Source organism: Ochotona curzoniae, unplaced genomic scaffold (assembly GCF_017591425.1).
Source record: "Ochotona curzoniae isolate NIBS_2020 unplaced genomic scaffold, NIBS_Ocur_1.0 contig_1071, whole genome shotgun sequence".
NCBI classification, from domain to species: Eukaryota; Metazoa; Chordata; class Mammalia; order Lagomorpha; family Ochotonidae; genus Ochotona; species Ochotona curzoniae.
This window is the reverse complement of record NW_024464939.1, coordinates 620,184-642,600: the sequence shown is the minus strand read 5'-3', so window position 1 is coordinate 642,600 and position 22,417 is coordinate 620,184. Positions and strand designations below refer to the sequence as shown.

Here is a 22,417-nt window from a genome sequence, read left to right as displayed (position 1 = left end):
TATCTTCATAACCATACTGTTATTAGTTCATAAATACATGCGGTTCTCATGGAATGTAATAATGCTAACCTTACCGACACCAAATGTTCCTCCAGAGATGAGGAAAGGACAAGAACGTAAAAGTCAAACCAAACATTATAGGAAATCAGAGTTCTAGGAACAGTCATAAAACCAAACCTTAAATCCAAGCATTTGGGGGATAAGTTTAACATTTCTGATCATATGAGCAGTAGACTCCACAAATAATGCTTCTAATGAAGGGAATCAAACTAAACTTAGAGACAATGGCATCAAATGAGGAGTGAAATCTGCGCATTGGATTCAAATTTGTAAGGCAGCAAATCCTGCACGAAGTATGAGGGCAAACGGTTCACTCTAGATAGACGATCACCAAATTCTCCAGACAGAGAATCACTCATCTGCCAAGAGTCATTTGTAGGGCATTCGAAGCTATAAACTTAAGGGGCTAACATTGTGGTGCTGTGGGTTACACGTCCATCTGTTGCGCGACCTGAGTGTAGTTTTACCAGTGCTACTGCTGCAGGGGTGAAGAACGTCTGGTTACAGGCATTTTAAGTCCCAGCTGCTTCATTATGATACAGCTAATGCACCCAGGAGAGCAGCAGAAAATGGGACTCGGCGCCTTCATTCATGTGGGAGACGTGGATGGAGTTCCGTGCTAATGATTTCATCCTGGACCAACTCTGGCTACTGAAGCCATTTAGGTAGTGAATAAAAGATATCTCCTTGTTCCTCTCCATCTCCCTAAGTCAGTGTCCAACCCTGCTTTTAAAATACATAATAAATTTGTATTTTTAACTTAATTTAAAATTGGCCTGCAATACATTATTTACATTAAATTTGGAGTCCCACCTAAGGCTGCCTTGGCAGGGACAGGCCAAACCATTTTATGGGCCTTATATAGCCTACAGGCCAGATGCCCCCCTACCACACACACACACACCTTGGAACATTGTTAAAGAATCCAAATTATCTTTAAAAGTTCATAACCAGTCCAAGAAAGGAAGAAACAGAATTCTTCTCTTACAGCAGGTGAATCTGTGGTAAAAACTGACTTTGACAGATTTTTAGATGGCAGAAGGATAGAATCTTACTTTAAAACGGCCTGCAAAACCCATGGTTCTGTATTCTTATGTCTCTTATCATTCCTAAAAGTCAATTTTATCCACTCACCTTATTTGAATAGCTGTTTCTTATTGCAGCAGACACTGATTCAAAGAAAATTGGTTTCTCCAAGTCTAGGTTTCCATAGTACTCCATTGCTTTTGTCAAGGAAGCTACAAGAAAGGACATGTTGTTTATAAAAACAGAGTGGCAGAATTGTGTTGAAAGATAGCCAAGGACTCTGCATTACCTGTGCAATTGGCTAACGATATATCCACATTCCTGGTCTGACAGTCCATGTAGACCTGCAAGGATATTTTGAGTTGGTTATCCTGTGTTAAGTATAGCAACAACTAATGTAAGATAACTGGCAGCAAGGGGTAATAAGAACAGCAGAAAAGATGTTTTTAGTTAAGAGACCATGCTTCCGAAGTCAAACCACCAGAGGGAGGCATTGTTACACTGTTGGGCAGACCTTGGCCAGTACTGAGAAGGCCAAGATCAACACAGCAGAGAACACACAGAATCTGAATTTGGCTGCTTGCATTTTCCACTTTATCTTGCAAGGTAAAAGCACTCGCTCCCCCACCCTGTTAGAATGAGATAAGACGGCCTTTTCTATGAGAAGTTGAAGATCATTTGTGAAAAGTAATGACCCTTGCCATCTTATTTCGGTATTTAATAATGATTTCAGCTTATTCCAGGGCTCCGTAGGATAGCATCTATGAGTGGTCAGCTGAGAACTTCACTAGTTCTCAAACCAAGTTTGGTCACCCCACTTCCTTGGCTAAAGATCCATCAAAATGAAATATCCTCACTAATTAGCTTGGCATAGTTGAGAATCCTGCCTCCTTAAAGGTCCAGAAAATCTTCAGTAGAAACCACATATGGAAGGCTCTGATCTTAAATTCACCAAAAGTCAATACGTGAAATTCAATGAAAGTAAATCTAGAAATATTAGTTACGGTAGGGTGGACTTGGTTACTCAGAAGTGGTACATCTTACACACAAAGTATTAAAAGCTGTATATAATGCAGTGTAACAGAATGCATGATCCATCCAACATTTCTCTCCTATCCCTCTAGCAGTGAGCAATTCTTTCTCTGTGACAACTGTGAAGAACTGTGTATTACTTTGGGCATAAATGAACAAGCAAACAATGAATTAAAAAATGCATGGACTGGGAATCGGGCCTTGAATAAATGGTTCCTGGCTCTGTAGAATAAAACAGCCAACTCAAGGTGACCTCTCAGTGTTTGACTTTTCCTTAAGCTCAATGAAGTACAAACACATTGCTGTGCATGGCTTGTGGACGCTGATAAGCATAATCTCCAGTTCACTGACCTCTCCAGTGTCCCACGTCAAAAAATAAGTGGAAGTCACTGCCCCTTCTTCAACTTGTGTCTCCAAGAAGAAATGTTTCCTGTGCTATAACAACTAATACAGCAGCACAGGAGGTATGGTGAGGAGGTAGGGAGCCGTGTACAGCTGAGAAGTCCTGGGACTGTTGTCACAGTGGTCAAGCCTAAAAATAAACTGCTATGGCATTATGTGCACATTAAGACATGGACAGCTAATATGTGGATCCAGGGTGAATCTCTCTTTAAATTCTGTACACTTAGTACGTGTCATCATGTTATTATAACAAATATGAAGCAAAGTGAATTAAGGACATTAAAGGGAACATTGGGCCAGGCACGGTAGCCTAGTGGCTAAAGCCCTCACCTTGCATGCATCAGGATCCCTTATGGCTGTCAATTCATTTCTAGCTGCTACACTTCCCAGGAAGCTCCCTGCTATAGCCTGGGAAAGCAGTGGAAGACTGCCCAAAGCCTTGAGACCCTGCACCCACATGAAAGACCCAGAAGAGGCTCCTGGACCCTGCCTTTGGAACAGTTCACTTCCGGCCATTGCGACCATTTGGGGAGTGAATCAGCAGATGGAAGATCTTCTTCTCTGTCTCTCCTTTTCTCTGTATATCTGACTTCCCAATAAAAATAATTAAGTCTTTAAAGATATCAAAAATTCATATGTAAGAAAATTAATTCAAAAGTCCTTGTTTTGTAGGCACAAATTTGGAAAATGGTCACAAAGGTCATTTTTTAAATTAAAAATAAATGGAAACATTTTACCTTCTCTGTTTATTTCATTGTTTTCAATTTTATCATCACTAGAATGAGAGCTTAAAAACAACACAGTCTTTCCCAACAAGTCTAGGCTCATAAACTGGCCATCAATCCTAAACTCATCGGCAATAGGAAATCATTTTCTTCTCTTTCATAACTTAGAGTCCTATTTTTCACTGCCCCAGAGAGGGCAGATAATAACTTCAGACAAAAAAAAATTAATGAAATTGACTTAAAAAAATGCCCTAGCAGGAAATCCTAGTTTAACCTTCCTCAAAACATGAGCTTTAGACTATCTGCAACGAATTTACCTGAAATGGTTTAAAATGATGATCCTGAAAGAGACTTGAGACAGTGAGGGCTAATTTAAATACACAGCTCCAAGAGGCACTCAGGTTCTACATGTTTGTGGCACAGAGTAAAACTTGAATGCCCAATCAAGCAGCGTGAGCGCCAAGGGCCTATGTATATACAATCCGTGTTTAGTGGTAAGAAAATAAGAATTGGAATGGAATCATATGCTCACTTTTGGAAAGATTTTGAAGTAACCCAAAAGAAAATAAGAGTATAGTATAGGGGGGAAATGTTAACTCATTAAAAATAGTCACTGGATACAAGATCTAAGATATTTTAACATCAATTGTTTCACTTAGTTGTTTGCTTTCCAAATACCTGATAATCCTGAAACAAATCAGCCCCTCATTTTCACAAATGAATAAACCAAAATCCATACATGTGAGATGATTTCTCCAGCCCCCTAGACTGAGACTTCTTCACCATTGGACTTACGTATACCAGCTGTCATAATTGCCCAGCGTTGACCTATGCATTGCGTTGGATTTGAAAGGCAGAAATTTCTACAACTAAACCAAGAATGAATAGAGATAGAAGGCGTGCAACGCTGCAAGAAAATACCAAATTCCACTCTGTGAAGGTACCATTCTAGGACTTCTGATCTCAACTCCTAAAAGGGTGGTGTTGGATTTTTATTTCTATCAATGAAGAGCTGCTAATAAAAGGCAACTCCATCTATTACAAGTAAACTGGGCAAGAATATGAGAGTGACTAAGTTCACACAGCCCACAATTGAAATCTCTGGGAGAAGCAGAACAAATGAGGGTGGCCCTCCGACCTGCCACAAAGCCTTCTAGGGTCACAATGTGATGGGACCCAGACAAAACACAGCAGCTTCACTGAGCTGCGAGTAAGCTGGCATTTGGGGACTCTGCTAAAAGGAACATTTGTAGAGGACAGTAAAAGAGATGGGCCTTGAAAGAGCTCCAGTTTCATAGTTTCAACAGAGGTTTCAGTTGCGGGTGGGTGCTGTAGGAGGCCAGGCAGGGTAAGAAAGCTTTGGTATCAAGCACCTGAACACAGGCAGCCGAGTGGCATGCTCATAAGTGTGCAGAGGACCTAGGACACCAGGGCTGGAAGATGCCTAGAACACCATCCTCCTCCCCAGCCAATGGGGGCATTAGGAAAAGGGCAGAAGGAAAGAAGAGAGTCCATTTCTTCCTGACATAGTGTAAAACCCAAGGGCAGAGCAGCTCTCGTAAATATATCTGCTTTCTCTGAATTGGCAGCATGAAGTAGTTTTCTAATCTGTGGGAAACAGGTGTTTGTGAGCTACATTCATTTTAAAGAAGCAATCCAATGAAGTTGTTTGTTTTGCACACATAAATCATGGAGACCATAGAAGGTGGCAATGTCACCCAAGGGGACAGAGACAAGTCCTTGCGTTGGGCCCTGCAGAGAGTGGAAATGACACCGGGCTCAGTGATATGTCAAGCCCATGGATTGTGAATAAATACCTTCACTTCTGACACCCGCATGTGTGTAAAACTGGAAACTTAGTCTGAAAACGAGCCTACACAGAAGGAAGCATAAAACCTATGCCCTAGGTGGGGAAGTGGGGAGGGGCGGGGAGACATGGCGTGATGGCTCAATTGCCTGGTCCTCTCCCTGCAAGCACCAGGATTGCCTTGGATGCCAGTTCCTGTCCACGCTGCTCCACTTCCCATCTAACGCCCTGCTTGTAGCCTGGGAAAGCAGTCAAGGATGGCTTAAAGTCCTGGGAACCTGCACCTGCATGAGAAACCTGGAGGAAGCATCTGGCCCCGGCCTTGGATCAGCACAATTCTGGCCATTGTGGCCACTTGAGGAATAAACCAGCCAATGGAAAGTTATTTCTCTCTGGCTTTCGTTCACTCTGTAAATCTGCCTTTCCAATTAAAATAAATGTCTTAGAAAAGAAAAAAGTCCACGTCCTTGGCTAAGAAGAGGGAAACATGAGTGTGGAAATAAGCAGGCTCAAGATGCTGAGCTGAGAGGGACAGGTGAAATCCTGGTTACTGAAGGGACCCCAAGGTCTCAGTCCAAACCCAGGCTGTAAAAATACCTCAACCAGCACAGAGACTGCAGAAGAGTCAAAGAAGGCCAATCCGCTGCAGTCCAGGATCAGTGAACACTTCTCAGGAGGGAAGGGCTGCAAAGTTTCTTCTGTAGGAAGAACAGAGACCACTGTTAGAGAGAACTCCTGGCCTTTATCGCTGCTGAATTTGCTGATTGGCGGGAAGACGACACTGCCTAATGCATATCGCCACTAAATTTGAACACTTTGGGGCTGGCCTTGTGGTGTAGCATGAGAATGACATATAGGTGCTCGTTAAAGTTCTGGCTTCTCTGCATAAAATTTAACTCGATGCTGTTGAACCTGAGAAAGTAACAGAGGATAGCCCAAGTGTTTGGACCTCTGCCATGCGTGTACAAAACCTGGATGAAGCTCCTGCCTCCTGCCTTGCACCCTGCCCTGCTCATTGCATCCATTTGAGGAATGAACCACCAGATGGAATTTCTTTCTCTCTCTCTCTCTTCCCTCTCTCTCAACTCTAATTTCAAACTCAATTCTAACATTCAAAGAAATAAATCTGAATATTTCTTATTTCTTACACTTTTGGGTTAACTACTAATTGTTCCTGAACCTTGCGTTTTGATGACTAGAGTTTTATTTCAGGGTGTTACCGTAAATCAGAGACAAAAACAGGACAGGCTAGTTGCCAGACAAGCAAACCTGACACTTAGTAAGATCACATGCTTTGAAAAGGACATCTTGCAAGTTAGCACTCATTACCAACAAAAACTTAGGCCTTGAGACATTCTCAATATTGTGCTTTTCAGGCCCAGTGTGGCATCCTAGTGGCTAAAGGCATCACCTTGAACATGCCAGCATACCACATGGGCCGCGGTTCTAGTCCCAGTAGCCCTGCTTCTCATCCTGCTCCCAGCTAGTGGTCCGGGAAAGCAGTGAAGGTAGTCCCAATGCCCTGGGATCTTGCATCCTCATGGGGAGAACTAGAAAAGGCTCTGTGCTCCTGGCTTTGGATCAGTGCATCCCTGACTGTTGCTGCGACTTGGGGAGTTAATCAGCAGATGGAAGACCCTTCTCGCTATATATCTGACTTTCCAATAAGAATAAAATTAATCGAAATATTTTTTAAATAATAAATAAAAAATTTACAAATAGTGTGCTTTCCACAATCATCCCCTTCTTTAAAGAGTGCTTCCAGTGACAGAGTTTTGCTTGATAATAACTGAAATTTGCACAATGGGAAGGAGCCATACTTTAGAAAAAGTTGCCTTGCTGAGGCTTGTCCTTGTAAGGTTCTGTGTAAGGGACTGGAAAATCAAGTGTCGTTTGGTTCATAGTTAAACTGCTTCTGAATTCACCAGCTATCGTAGCCTCCTTCACTTCTCCCAAACACTTTTCTTAAGAGTCCATTTTGTCAGGACCCGACGGCATGGCCTAGCGGCTAAAATCCTCGCCTGGAATACGCCAGGATCCCATATGGACGCCAGTTCTAATCCCGACAGCCCCACTTCTCATTAAGCTCTCTGCTTGTGGCCTGGGAAAGCAGTCGAGGACGGCCCAAAGCCTTGGGATCCTGCACCCGTGTGGGAGACCCAGAAGAAGTTCCTGGATCCTGGCTTCGAATCAGCACAGCACAGGCCTTTGCGCTCACTTGGGGAGTGAATCATTGGAAGGAAGATCTTTCTCTCTGTCTCTCCTCTCTGTATATCTCACTTTCCAATAAAAATAAAATAAAATCTTAAAAAAAAGAGTCCATTTTGTCATTTTGGTTTACCGTCTCTATGGTACAATGCTCAAGTGAGAGATGACAATGTTTCTCATGAGTAACAGGCCACATGGTCTCACGCCAATAGTAGAGAAATTCTACCAAACAAGTTTATTAGCTAGTAGGAAATAACTTGAAAATGTTAATGGGAATAATTTTGCCACTCAAAGTTCTCAGTCTTTTCCCTTATGTTGGCTATTAAATAGTACACCTATGGTTATTTCTCAGTATGTAAAGAAGAAGAAAATACAGCATATATATATATATATATATGCAAATGACTACTGTCTAGATATAAAACTAATCAAGTGAAAATCACAAAATTGTTCTTGATAATTTTATAAAGATGTTAACAGTAAAAACAGAAAGACTACGCATGGATTTTAAGGTCTTTGAAAAGTGATGCTGAAGTATGGAATATTCCCTGCAAGTTCAACCTTTAGGTCCAAATTAATGTCTGTTATCTGGAACAATGACTACATAGTACATACTATATCTTAGAAAAATTTTTAGATGCAGTGGATGGTAATAAATATGTGTGAGATTCTATTTCCTTTATCAAGGAGCTTATAATATTCTTGAGTGCCAAGGACAGCACTAGAGTGTAAATGACAGATTAAAAATGATAAAATGAGAAAGAGTTGGGCTATTATAAAGGAGAAGTATTATTACAGTGACCTGCAAATGTTTTATGCAAGAAAGGGTAGGTTTGAAAAAGGTGTAAGATTCTACAGGTTCCAAACAATATAGATTTATAAATATCCCAGCCATATGGACACTCCTAATTAGACACTAATGAGAGAGTAAGAACTCAAACTCCGCCTTCTCCCATTCTACCAGCAATGAATGAGGGCCAACAATGTGATGGGCACCCCAGGGGTGCCTTCTGTTTCCTCTGGGGAAGGGAAGCTAAATAATGAGTAGAGATTGAAGCTATGCTTCCATTGGCCTAAGATGGCAAATTACATCACATAAAAAAATAATGATCACAACTTACCTGGACAGGCACAGGCATTTGATTACAGTACATTTACCCAGTGAAATAAAGCAAGACCTTTGCTCAACTCAATAGTTCGGGTTATCACTGCTAGATCACCAGAAAACCTAACAGGTATTTTGAACCTAGAAATACTGCAGTGCAAAAGAATCCACATCTATGTAATCCAGAGATTTATCTCCAAATGATTGGAAAGTGGTAAATAAAAGGTATTTAAAATTCTTTCAGAAAAAACTGATTTTTCTTTTCTAGCCTGTCTTATCCATAACTTCTAAATTCTACTTGCTTTATTTTCTTATGATTCCTTAATACTTTAAGTGTTGATGGATGCTTGATTATGAAAAGCTTGGGTTTTGCTAGCGGATACAATTTCCTTGTCACAGAATGCATTCATACTGTGTCTTGCTTTGTTCTTTATGTTTTTACAACTGAGTTCCTCCTGCTATTACTTTCACCAAATATGTGTATACTTTCAGAAAAAAACTGAACAAAAGAAAATAAGGGAAAAGAGCCATGCCATTTAATGGTAAATAATAATTTAAGTCAGCTCTTTTAAGAGAAACAATTCATGATTTTCTTTTCTAAATAAAACAGACATCCTTAATGGTAAAGTTACCAATTGACTCACACAAACTTGTAAACAGAACAGACATTCCTGAAACCTTTCCTAAAAGAAGCTTTATATTACACATTATCCATTTAGTTCTGCCATTGTCCTGGTTTTATGGCTGTAACCTTGTGTTCTAAGTTTCCAAGTAAATCAAACAGTGTAATAAAAATCACATCACCCTAGAAAAGAGGAAGTGAATGCACAGCTAATGCCCTGCCTTAAGCAAAGTGAGGTAGGCTTGGAGCATGTGCAATGGAGACAACTAATCTACACCCATGTGGAATGTGGTAAATGATGAGCTTTATCTACAAAAAAACAACATTTCAGAAAGAAATTAACCATCAGGTGTGGGTTTGCAATTAACTCCAGACGGTGGAAGCCAGCTCTTTCCTGAGGAATATTCATTAACTCCTTTAATTAAAAAGTATTCATAGTTACATAATTTAGGAGAGCTTTCATATACTTCAAAACATGCCGACAGTCTGTGAGTCACTCATAATCTTTTTTAAAGAAACTATTTTCTGTTGGTATCAATTAACTGTTGAGAAGCTGATTCACATCTCTAATTTCTTAGGAAATAAGGGTGCAATAAACATTTTGGGCAAACTGTAACACTACCTTTGGAAAGCACACGAGGAATATTTCATTCCTTCATTCACACAGTATTTTAATTTATATGCATTCAGTGTCTACTTTAAGAATTACCCCGGATGCGGGGGTGGGGACTGCAGCACGGTAGCTTAGCGGGTAAAGTCCTTGCCTTGCATGCACCAAGATCCCATATGGGCACTGGTTTTAGTCCCTGCGACGCCGCTTCCTATCCAGCTCCCTGCTTGTAGCCTGGGAAAGCAGTCCAGGATGGCCCTAGGCCTCAGGACCCTGCACCCATGTGGGAGATCCACAGAAGGTTCCTGGCTGCTGGCTTCAGATCAGCACAGGTCTGGCCATTGTGGCTGCTTAGGGGAACGAATCAGTGGACAGAGGATCTTCCTCTCTGTCTTTAATTCTCATTGTGTATCTGACTTTCCAATAAAAATAAGTAAACTCTAAAAGGAGAGAGAGAGATTGATTTACCCCTGGGAATAAGTGGTGAACAAGGGAAATAATGGCATCTTTCTTGAAAATACAACCAAAGAGGGAAATACGTTAGGTAAACTAATCATTTGAAGTATTGCAAGAGTTGGAGAAGATGTGCAGACAGAGCTAAGGAGGCATGCACGACTCAGTATGATAAAATAATGACCTCCCAAAGATTTCCACATCTTAATCCCCAGAGCCCAGAAACATTTTATTTCCGCGGCAAAAGAAAGTTTTGGTTAAAATAAATATAGATAGAGAGATATAGGGTCTATGCTAGATTAATCACATGGTCTCAATGAGGCAAATAGGAAATTCAGAATCAGAAAAGAAGTGCTGTCAAAAAAAGGTATCAGAAAAAGGTAAGAAGATGTCCTACTGCTGGTTTGTACATGAGGAATGGAGCCATGAGGCAAGAAATTCAGAAGGGCCCCAGAAATTCTTCTAGATCTTTTATAATGAATATAGCCCTGCCTTCCAAAATTTTAAGTATAATGTCCATAAGATGTGTTATAGACTTTAATCACCCAAATCTATTAAATAACAAACCTGTATTTTCAACTACAGAAAACAATGGGCAATTTATACAATTAGGTTGATTTGGTGAATGGGAAGGTGATTATGCCAGTAATATGTTCAAAATGTTCTACATGAAGTTAGGAAAGATTAGAAAGGGGGTTGGCCTTGTGGCACAGCACATACAGCCTCCACCTGTGGTGTCAGCATCCTGTTTGTGTGCCAGTTCCAGTCCAGGCTCCTCCATGTCTAAGGCAGCTCCCGACTAATGCACCTAGGAAAGTAGTGCAAGATGGCCCACGTCACTGGGCCCTGCAACCAGGTGGCAGACCTGGGAGGATTCTTGCTGCTTGCTGTTGGCCTAGCCATTGCAATTATTTGTGGAGCGAGCCAGTGGACAAATCTCTCTAACTTTGACTTTCAAATAAAAAATAAATCTTTAAAAAAAGATTGACATTTGAGCTACATCCATTTATGTAGGTCAACACAGATATTAATTCCAACATTTCCAGCCAATTCTATTCTATTCTACATGTTATATTTTTATTTAGAATATATTATACACTATAATGCAATTAATGTTACTAGGTTTCTATTTCCCCTTACATAAAGATTCTACATATTATTTACCCATTGTACTATAATTTTAGATATTTCTAACTTAGGCAAGATTAAAACAAAACTCTATGAAGAATTTTGTATATATTTCCAGATACAAATACTCAGAGATTTCTTTTTATTGTCTTCAATAGTGCAGAAAAATTAGCATGTTTTAAAGTTTAAATGAGACTAGAATGTGTCCCATTGACTAGCTTCTCTTATTGACACTGTGCTTATCAGACTAATTCAATGCTCACAACTTAATATGGTGTTGTATGTATTGTAAAATCAATTGTATGAATAATAATGATTTTTCTACACTTGCTACTTAGGTTTGACATGCAATTTTTTTCCATGCTTGGTTAGTTACAACCTAGTCTCTCTCTCTCTCTCTCTCTCTCTCTCTCTCTCTCTCTCTCTCTCTCTCTTTCTCTCTCTCTTTCTGTGTGTGTGTGTGTGTTCCAGGGAGAGAGAAAGAGAGCTCTCCCAACTTCTGTTTCATTTCCCAAATGCATCCAGTGGTGGGGGTTGAATCAAGCCAGATCAGGAGCTCAGAATTCAGTTCAGCCCCGCCGCACGAGTGCCTTGTGCACTGCTACTTGGCCATCACTCAGGGGTTTCTTGAGCCTGATAATCCTGTATACGTTCCGCATCTGTTCAGTTTCTGTGTTGGTCTTTAATATTTCCCCCTTTTTACTTGTATTTGATTAATTTTTTGCATTATTTGAATTCTTATATGGATAATGAAATTACTACTTTTTGCTTTCATTCCTAATATATAGTTTCTTATGTAAAATTTTAAAAAGTACTGCTGTATTAGCATCATTCCAAGTTTTGATAAGCATCATTTTATTTAGAATTTATTTTTCCCCTTTAGGTGTCAGCTATTGATTTGATATCATTAATTTAACCATTGGGCTTTTTTTTTTTAACTGAATTATTTGAAAAAGAGAGGCAGAAGATAGAGAAGGAGAGAGAAGAGAGAGAGGAGAGAGAAAGAGAGATCACATCTACCTTGAATTCCCACAACGACCAGAACTGTGCCATACTGAAGGAGACTAGGGACTAGCAACTCCATCAGGGTCTGCCACATGGACCACAAGGACTCCCATATTTGATGCATCCTCTGTGCCTTCCAGGGCGTGCATTAGCAGGAAGCTGGAACTGGAGGAAGAGTTGGGACTTGATCCCAGCTACTTCCGAAGGCATTTTAACCTGCTCACTCACTGTCTCGCTCTTGCTTCCTTTCATCACCTTGTAATTGTCCATCTTTTTTTTTTTTTTTTTGGTCCTCATAATAAAGCCAAAAGAAAACAAATCACAAATTACGTGACATATAATGATAAAAAGTAAAGACTCAATAAAAAGCAGTAGAGTCAGGATTGAAAGGTACGATACCATCTTTTTATTATTTAGTGAGTAATGGATTTTAATTAATTTTATATTACATTTTAAAAGTCAGTATTTAAAATGGAAATACCATTTACTTTTTCTGATCATGTATACTTGTATTAATTTATCACACCATAGCTCATGAATATTTATAAAAATAGCATACTCCAAAAAGGGGGAAAAATAAAAATTTTGAAAAGTCATCCATTTTGCTCTAAATGCAACTCTAGTCATGTTTACTCACAGTTGTGACCTAATAACAGAAATATTTAATTGTAATGTTGAAATATTTAATTTGCTCTTTTATAAAGCATGTCATCTCTGTAGTTCCATGTTTTAGAAAGTAACTTTCACATTTAAAGTAACCGTAGTCATTATATTCTAATAATTTTTTATTAAAAATGGAATTTTGCTGCTGCTAACACTAAACATTATTTCAACTACATATTAAAATACAAGGACCAAAAAGAGAGAGAGAGAGAAAAATGTACACAAATATTCATGCAAATCTTGGACTTTGACTAGCAAATTTGATCCCCGTGTCCTTGTAACTCGATGCACATGTTCATTTATCTAGGCCTTTTTCTACACCTATCTGTAACTTCATGAAAACCATGAATTCTCATTGCTATTTTTAACTGTAATTCAAAAATGTAAGTTTCACTCTGTTTTTTCCTCATTTTTCTTGAATCCTTTCTCCACTCGTGAAGGCTGATACTAGTTCTTAAAAAAAAACCAATTCATTCATTCATTCGTGGAAACATGTAATATAGTTTAAAATGTGATGCTCTAACTGATACATTTTTAGGAAATAAAATGGGTTTGGGATTGCAATTGCTTTTAAAACATTCATAATGCAAACACAGCCTGTGGTGTGGCACAGCAACTTAAGCTGCGTCTTGCCACACTGGCATTATACATCCACCAATCCGAGCCCCAGATGCTCCATTTCCATCCAGTTTCCTGCTGATGCTCTGGCAAGGCACTGGCACAGAGGTCAAGGCTTGGGCCTGTGCTACTCACATGCAAGCTCTGTATAGAGTGGCTGACTCCAGGCTTCTGCCTGGAGCAACTCCAACTGCGTTGGTTTGGGGAGTGAATCAGTATCAGCAGATGGAAGATTCTCTATCTCTCTCTCTTCCTCTCTACCTTTCAAATAAGTGAATGCTATTTAATAACTTCAAAAAGCATGGTCCTCAAAGGATTCAAATAAAACAATCTTCTTCCACCCATGAAGAAATATATCGCCCAAATATATCATATAATAGAAATAAGAGAATTTTGTATAACTCTTGACATGAACAATAGCCACAATTTAACAATTGCTGTTTTAATCTTAATAAATATCAAATTAAGAGATAATAGTGAAACTTTTCAAAATACCACTCAAATTATTTTATCATTTATTTCTATATTATTCTATTGTTGGGCCCGGCGCGGTGGCGCAAGTGGTTAAGGTCCTCGCCTTGCACGGTTTTTCACTCACTTCAGAGCAGTTTAGCCTTTCTTTTTGTCCTTAAATTTTTCTATATTGAGACAATTCATGAGTTTCAACAGAAGAGTAATTAAACTTTAGAGAATAAATGTAGATCCAAATAATTCAACAGGCATCTCCATATAAAACATTTGTTGATATTACCCAAATTTGTAATTGTTTTAAATTGATTTTTTTTTGAGAGGGGGGAAAATTGCAAGTGCAAAAGATGATATTGGAGGAAAAATCGTGATCCACATTAATATTAAATACAATTGATATTAAATACAATATCAAATTTCATTCTGTGCGTGAACATTTATTTTAACGAAATATACAAATGGAAGAGGAGGGAGACAGAAGGGAAGAGTAGATGTAGGGAAAGGTAAATGAAGGAGGAAAGGAGGAGAAGGAAAAGAAAGAAAGGAGAAAAAAGAAAGGGAAGAAGATCACAAGGAAGAGAAGAAAGAGGGGAGGAGGGGAAGGAAAGAGCAGAGGAGAGAGGAGGAAGAAGTAAGAAAAATAAGGAGGAGGAGAAAAGTGTGGAAGAGCAGAAAGAGAACCGAGAAGGGACCAAGACAGAAAGATTTTACTCTCCACTCTATATTCAGTAAGCCCACTATTTATTTTTTCTTTAAATGTAACTTACCATTGCAGTTGCCATTAGATAGAGAATTGAGCAATGTATTTTGTTCACACTGAAACAAAAGCAAATGTGAAGAAAAGTAAATTTTACCAAAATTCATTTATGCTTTGAGGTACACATCCTTGTTTTCTCCATAAAAAAGCAAAATTAGTTTCAAGTAATGTTTACTGCCTTGTTTTCAGAATGATTACACAGCATTCTTTGATACAATAAGATTATTTCAAAGTATAATTGTATATTAGTAAAGTGTGTCATCAAGCCAGACTGTCTCCTTTAGAATATTTTCTGTAAAACTGTATTTGATTTGGAATAGAAATGCACACTGCGTTGTATCTTCACATCTGCATATGATGTTCTCTAGTACACAGTTACTATACATCCTCTTAAACGAAAAGCCATACAATAAAATCAATGACAGGAAATAGATAATTTACAACATCAAGTTGAAAAACGCTACTGAATGGCCAACGTATTGCTCATGAAATGAAAACAAAAATCTAAAACTTTCTTGAAGCAAAAGACGCTACTATGTGACCTATGAGTCAGTGGGCAAATTAATATGAAAAAAAAACTTATTTGAAGAAATTAAAATTAAAAAATCAAAACCCATGAGATGTAGCAAAAAGCGTATTGGAAGGGTTATTGATCTTGTATTTTACATGAAGGTTGCCTTGTATCAAAGAGAACATATGACATTTTTGCTTTTGGGATTGACTTGTTTCACTAAGCATAATGGTCTCTTCACTTTGTTGGCTGTTTTCTTTGCTGTTCAGAAGCCTCTTAGTGCCTTTTCTTTGACTTCCTGTGCTTTTGGCGACTTTTCTATCTTCCCCTATTCCTATTTCTTAGGGAATACTTCCTATGTTCTCCTCTAATAGTTTGATGGCTTCTGGGTGCAGATTTAGGTTCTTGATCATTTAAAGCTGATTTTTTGTATAAGATAACAAGTGTTGTTCTTACTTCTTACTTCTGTTGGCTGCTATAAAAATGTTCAGACCATCCGAAAAACAACTAAGTTCAGCAAAATCATGCTTCAACACTATAAACAGCTAAATACAAAAATAAAAATAGATGAGACAGCTGAATAGTAATCTATAGCCATTTTGTGGTGTATGGAATCCGGTTGAATACAAACCAAAAATTGAAATGAAGAAGTCACAGGATGTAGTTAGGAACCCGCATTTTCCTATTAACATACTGTTAATCAATACCACGTCAATTAATGCCATACTGTTGTAAATGGTTGTTGATGTTATGTCGGGGCCTTTAATTGATTGGGATGATGCTTTGCTGGCTTTACCTTCAGACCAGAGATGGTCTCACCAAGAAATCGTTGAACACACTAGGATAATAAGACACTGGACTTCATGCTTGGTAAATACTTCCATTGAAGGAACCTCAACTGAATTTGAACTGTGGTAATGCAGCAAGGTGGAGAAATCCACCATGGGGAAAAGGTTCGGGGAGGCGTAGGGGGAATCCCAGTGCCTATAACACTGTGTCACATAATGCAATGTAATTAATAATTTAAAAATATATAACAACAGCATTTGTTAAAGAGACTAGAATTTTTCCCTGGGGTATTTTCAGTTCTCCTGTCAAAGATTAGTTGGTTGCAGATATGTGGGCTCCCTTCTGGTGTATATATTCTGCTACATTGATCTCTGTTTGTGTATCAGTACCTGACTGTTTCAATGATCATTGCTCTGTAGTATGTCTTGAGGTCTGGAACTGTGAATTTTCCAACTTTTTGTTCCTTGCTCGGGATAGCTTTGGCTATCTGCGTTCTCTTGTATTTCCACATGAAGTTTTGTATCACCTTTTCTGTTTCTGAGAAGATTATTGTTAGGATTTTGATTGGGATTGCATTGAATCTATATATTACTTTTGGTAATACGGAGATTTTGATAGTGTTGATCCTGCTGATCCAGGAACATGGCAAGTTTCTCCATCTTTTAGTATCTTAATTTTCTTTTTTAATGTTTTGTAATTTTTATTATAGATGTCTTTCACATCTTTGATTAGGCTAATTCCAAGGTATTTAAGATTCCTCTCTGCTATTTTTAAGGGAACTGTACTTAAAATCTCTTTCTCAGCCATGCGGTTATTTGTGTATACTAGTGCCATCAAGTTATATTCATTAATTTCATATCCTGCTACAAAATAAATTCTCTTATGAGTTCCAAAAGTCTCTCTACTTCCAAATCAGAGATGGACTCCCAATGAAACTATCAAATATATCTTAACAATAGGATGTTAGACTCTCTACCTTTGTCCATACCTGTAATGTCAGGATGTACTTAAAGAGCAGAATAATGGACTTAAGACTATTTATGAGACAATACTACTGCAACAATATAGGAGAAGTCAGTTTGGGGGAGAAGACTTGGGGAGGGATGAAGGGAAATCCCAGAGCCTATGCAACTATATCATAAAATAATAAACTAAATACATTTTCAACAAGACTATATTTGCTTTGATCTTAGATCAGAAATTAAATATTTATATGTATTTTTAACATATTTAATCAGAAATTTACTTCATTAACACAACATACTTAGAGACAGAGGCCTTGATTATATATTACATATTACACAAAAGTGAACTGTTTATCTATAGCTCTATGAAAGTTCTGAGAAGGATTCCAATTTGTGGTTATACTAGAAATACACATGGCTTTTAATCTCACAATTAGGCTTCTGTGATCAGCACTGATGACTCTGATGTAATATTATATCTAATTCCCAAGTAATGGATCATTATTTTTGCTAAGGATAATGATGATGATAACAATGGCATTTCCTCAGAAATCACTGTCCTTCATGGACTTTGTGTTAACACTGAATCCCCACAACAGTCCTGCAAAGGTCCTCACTGCATTGTCTACACCAGAGAATTGACAATTCATTCTTGACAATAAGAAACGTGAACAGTTACAAAGCTAGTAAAGGTCCTGACTAGAACCAAAACACACACTTGTCTGATCCCAAACCCCTGTGTTCCCACCTACTGCATTCAGTGCCTCCCTCATGAAATCATCTTTTCATCAAAAGGTGCGCTAGAGAATTCTTTGGTGGACAACGGAGCAGCATGTACAGTTGAAGACTTCTTGACAGTCGCCAGCCTTATGATTTCCACTGGGTTATTTCACATTTCTGAGTCTCATCCTCCCTTCCATGGAACACTGAGCAATTGATGATTCAATCCAATTAAAAAGATATGCTTCTGAGAGACCTCAACAAATGTTGAGTTCACTTTCTCTTCTCTTAAATGTATTTTATCTGACACTTTCTGGACAGAATAATTTCATGAAATTTACACAGATCCTCCACATAACTTCATATCCCTTCAGTGTGGGCTGCACACAGGGACTCTTTTCCATAAAGAACATCATGAACAGTCGAAGAACAGAGTGATTGCACAGTGGGGAATCTTGCAAACACTGGCTCAAGCTGTTCAATTTCAAAATAAGGAGAACAGGTCCAGCTGATGATATTAACTCTTTAAAAATGCATTTATGTAAAGAGAACAGATTTTATACACAGGATTTTAAGCACATATATGCTTCCAATGCTTTTCCCCTTACCCTGCCTGCATTTCTTTCCTTTTTCCTTCCTTCTAATTTTTTACATACTTTCAATGTACCTTAGAATGACAGGCCATAGACACTACTAAATAAAGAGTGAAACACACAGAAAATAGAAAGTTCCACTGGAGTACAGAAAGGGCTAAAAGTAGTAACCAAATATTGAGACGTTAATTCCAATAACATGCAGTGCATTTTTTTTGTCTTCTACATATTAGCTACCACAAATCAAAGAAAATATATACTATCTGTTCTTTTGGATCTGATACCCTTACCATCATAGCAAGGGTACTTTACCTGTACAATATCCCTCCCCCAAATCAGAATCCCATTGTTACTCTTAGAAAGACTCCTGATTCCAGAAGAGAAGAACCAGAGAGTACTATTCTAAACTGTCAGGGTCATGAGAAAATACAATCAGTGTGTCAAAGCGCCTCCTGCACTCCCACGTTTATTGCAGCATTATTCACAACAGCCAAGAAAAGGAAATGGCTCAAATACCCATTCACTGATAAATATGTTAAGAAAATGTGGTGCATATATGCAATGAAATAAACATGGATAGAACTAGAAGCCATTTTATCAAGTGAAATAAACCAAGCACAGAAAACCGAAAGTATCACTTGCTCCTTTTATTTGGAATCCAAAAAAGTCAATTTCATGAAGCTAAGAGTTTAAGAATTAAAAGGAAGTCAAGAGGAAGGATAGAGAATGCAGATTAATGAGTCCTGAGTATAGTTAGCTGGAAGTTCTGGTGTTCTATTGCACAATAGCACAATAAGATGAATGTGGTTTCACCGTGAAGAAACATTAAATATAGACATTACACAATTTTTACATAGGTTGAAACATCACATGGTGCTCCGTAAATATATAAATGTTATGTACTGAAGCGACCACAAAAAAAAAGAAAGAAAGAAAAGAAAAAGAAATTTGGGAAACTGTCACAATCATGAGAAGTATGAAGAGCTATACAAATAAAAGAAACATAATGTTCCCAAGCATAAAAGAAAGAAAAAAAGGAAAGAAAGATGAAAGGAAGAAAGAAAGAAAGAGAGAGAGAGAAAGAAAGAAAGAAAGAAAGAAAGAAAGAAAGAAAGAAAGAAAGAAAGAAAAGAAAAGAAGAGAAAAGTAAAGGAAGGAAAGAAAGAAAGAAAGAGAGAAAAGAAAAGAAAAGAAAGAAAGAAAGGAAGGAAGGAAGGAAGAAAGAAAGAAAGAAAGAAAGAAAGGAAGGAAGAAAGGAAGAAAGAAAGGAAGAAAGAAAGAAAGAAAGAAAGAAAAGGACATGAACCAAGGCCCAGTGTGGTAGTCTAGCAGCTAAAGCCCTCACTTTGCATGCCTCAGGGATCCCATATGGGTGCCAGTTCCTATCCCAGCTGCTACACTTCCCAACCATCTCCCTGCTTGTGGAAAGCAGTCAAGGGTGATCCAAGGCCTTGGAACCGTGCACCCATATGGAAATCCAAAAGAAGCTCCTGGCTCCTGGCTTTGCATCAGCTCAGCTCTGACTATTGTGACCACTTGGGGAATGAATCAGTGGATGGAAGATCTTTCTGTCTCTCCTCTTTAAAATCTACATTTCCAATAAAATAAATAAATCTTTTTTTTTTTTCAAAAAAGACATGAGATAAAAGTAAGAAATCAGGAATGAAGCATGGACTTTCACTCATAATAACCAACTTATATTGTAATAAATAGGTCACAGTAACACATTATAATAATAATCAAAACTTGGTATGATGTAGAGGGTGCATATAATCTTTATACCAAGTTCTCAATTTTTCATCAATTAAAACTTTCAAAAACTAAAGTATACTTATAAAAGTATATCTGAACAAGAAAAATACCTGAAAAAGTAAGTAGCACATTAAATCTTTTCTTGTAGAGCCACATAAAGGTGATCAATATTATTTTGTGAGTATCTGTAGCCTTTACAGCAATATGTAAGAATCCATCAAATATTAGCATTCTGAGAACTTCTAAGCTTTTGTATTTGGGACGTATCACCACAGCATAACAGTGGATCGTCCTCTCAGTTTATATTTTGAATTATCTCTGGTTTTCCTACTCTTGTGTATTTCAAATGGTCCTTCTGTTGCCAGTATCGGTGGAAAACACCACCACTCCAGTGGAGGGGACACGGGTATCAGAGAAGCATAGAGGTTCAGGACAGATCTGCACAGCACTGTGCTCAGCTTGACCTCATGGGGAAAGAATGTGTTCGAGACCTGAAACTGATTCTGAAATAAATGCAGAGGCCTGGAACCAAGTCAACATTACTTCCTGACAGAGAGCACATGAGACTAACAGGGGATGTAATTCCAGCCAACCTGTGTAACCACTGTGCATGAAGATTTATTTCATTTCTCAGACAGCAGCCTTCCAGGTGGCCTTCTGAAATTTTATGTATCCTCTAAAAGTTATTATATGTCCATAATATTTGCATTATTCTCATCTAGAAATGTATTAGCAGATATTACAGCATTGAGAAGCTCTGAGTTAAATAATCCCCTTTGCTTTCTTCATCTACCTATCACATAAATTCAAAAAATTCCATTTCAGTAGGTGATATATCAGAACTCTCATGAAAGTACAATCATAAATGTGATATCTCCTGGCTGAAAATGTTATTTATGAGGTTTGCTTCTGATTTGAGTTGCTATAAAAAATTTTTTTAAAACTATTTATTTATTTTTCTTGGAAAGTCAGATATACAGAGAGGAAGAGAGACAGAGAGGAGGATGTTCCATCCGCTGATTCACTCCCCAAGTGGACTCAGCGGCCAGAGCTGCACCAATCCGAAGCCAGGCGCCAGGATTTCTTCCAGGTCTCCCACACGGATACAGGGTCACAAGGCTTTGGGTCATCCTCTTTTGTTTTCCCAGGCCACAAGCAGGGAGTGGATGGGAAGCACAACTGCTGGGACACAAACCAGCGTCCATGAGGGATGCTGACGTGTGCAAGGTGAGGACTTTAGCAGCTATACTACTGTGTCAGGCCCAAAATAAACACATTTTAATTTTCGACTTCCTAAAATAAGTTGGGGTAAACTTGACCTTGCAAGACAACATCCTAAATAGAAACTATTAATGTTTGGTCAATGATTAGTTGAAAGCATCTTTGTGCTACATCTAAAAAAGCCCAGAGTAGTACATAATTTCAAGAAATAAATTTGCATCTTTGAAACATAAGCACAAACATATATTGTGGTTCAGTTAGACTATTTGGAACTCTAACCAGAAACTATTGTATTTGTAGCTATGGATTTACTTCAGTCTACAAGAACTTGGATAATTCATTGCCGAGCAGTGCTATAACATCCAACATGCATTCGTGAAAGAAGCATGCAAATTAGTTATAACCTATCAAAAATATAAAAGGTAACTTATATAACAGACTCAAAACAGCACCAGACATTAGCAAAACCATAAAGACATATAGGGGGAATCAAGTGTGATCCTGACAACCTCTTAACAGGAGGTCAAATGCACAAAGCAGGGTGGGGGGACCCCAGAGTGGAGCAGGTGGAGAGGAGGAGGTTTGTATCCCAACCCTGGAGACTCCCGGATCCTCACCAAGGTCTCTCAGTATGGGCACCAAAGGCTGGCTATATCCCAACAGCCAAGGAGACCACGGGGAATTAGACTGCCCTCGGAGGCCAAGAACTCTGAAGTCATCCATTCCCATTCCGATCTCCCACATGGGATGGAAGATGCCCAGATCCTTCCTCACAGGATCTAATGTCATCAGAACAATACCCGGGAGCCCTGAGCTGACCTCAGAAACAGAAGAACAGTAAACTTCCTTCGGGACTCGGGAGGGGAGCTTTCTCTGGTCCTTACTTAGCTGCAACTTTGGATACCCACCCTCTCCTGCAATGACCATCAGGGTTGCTCCAGCACCCCCTCCCCCCAAAATAGATTAGATAGAACAACAGGGAAAGCTTAGAATGAGACAGGAAATGGTTAGCTTGGACTCACAAATACCTTACTAGGTAGGACACAAAGATAAGTTACTCCTCACTAATGCATTGAAGATTTCTCTACACACCCCTCCTAAAACTGTTCTGCACCTCACCTGTTGAAGTATGCCTTGTTAGAGTTATAAACCAGTTTAGACTATCTTAAAATATTCC

The 22,417-nt window shown here is 38.5% G+C and overlaps 1 protein-coding gene across 1 annotated transcript in view; it reads right to left on the bottom strand.

Annotated features, from left to right (window-relative positions):
* SLC26A7 (solute carrier family 26 member 7) overlaps positions 1–22,417 on the bottom strand; it is a 120,844-nt gene that overhangs the window by 396 nt on the left and 98,031 nt on the right. The window contains exons 14-17 of the mRNA XM_040995162.1: positions 14,700–14,748; positions 5,650–5,750; positions 1,376–1,430; positions 1,195–1,298 (exon numbers count right to left, since the gene is read on the bottom strand). Coding sequence (XP_040851096.1) covers positions 1,195–1,298; positions 1,376–1,430; positions 5,650–5,750; positions 14,700–14,748 — 309 coding nt within the window. The remainder of the gene's footprint in view (positions 1–1,194; positions 1,299–1,375; positions 1,431–5,649; positions 5,751–14,699; positions 14,749–22,417) is intronic.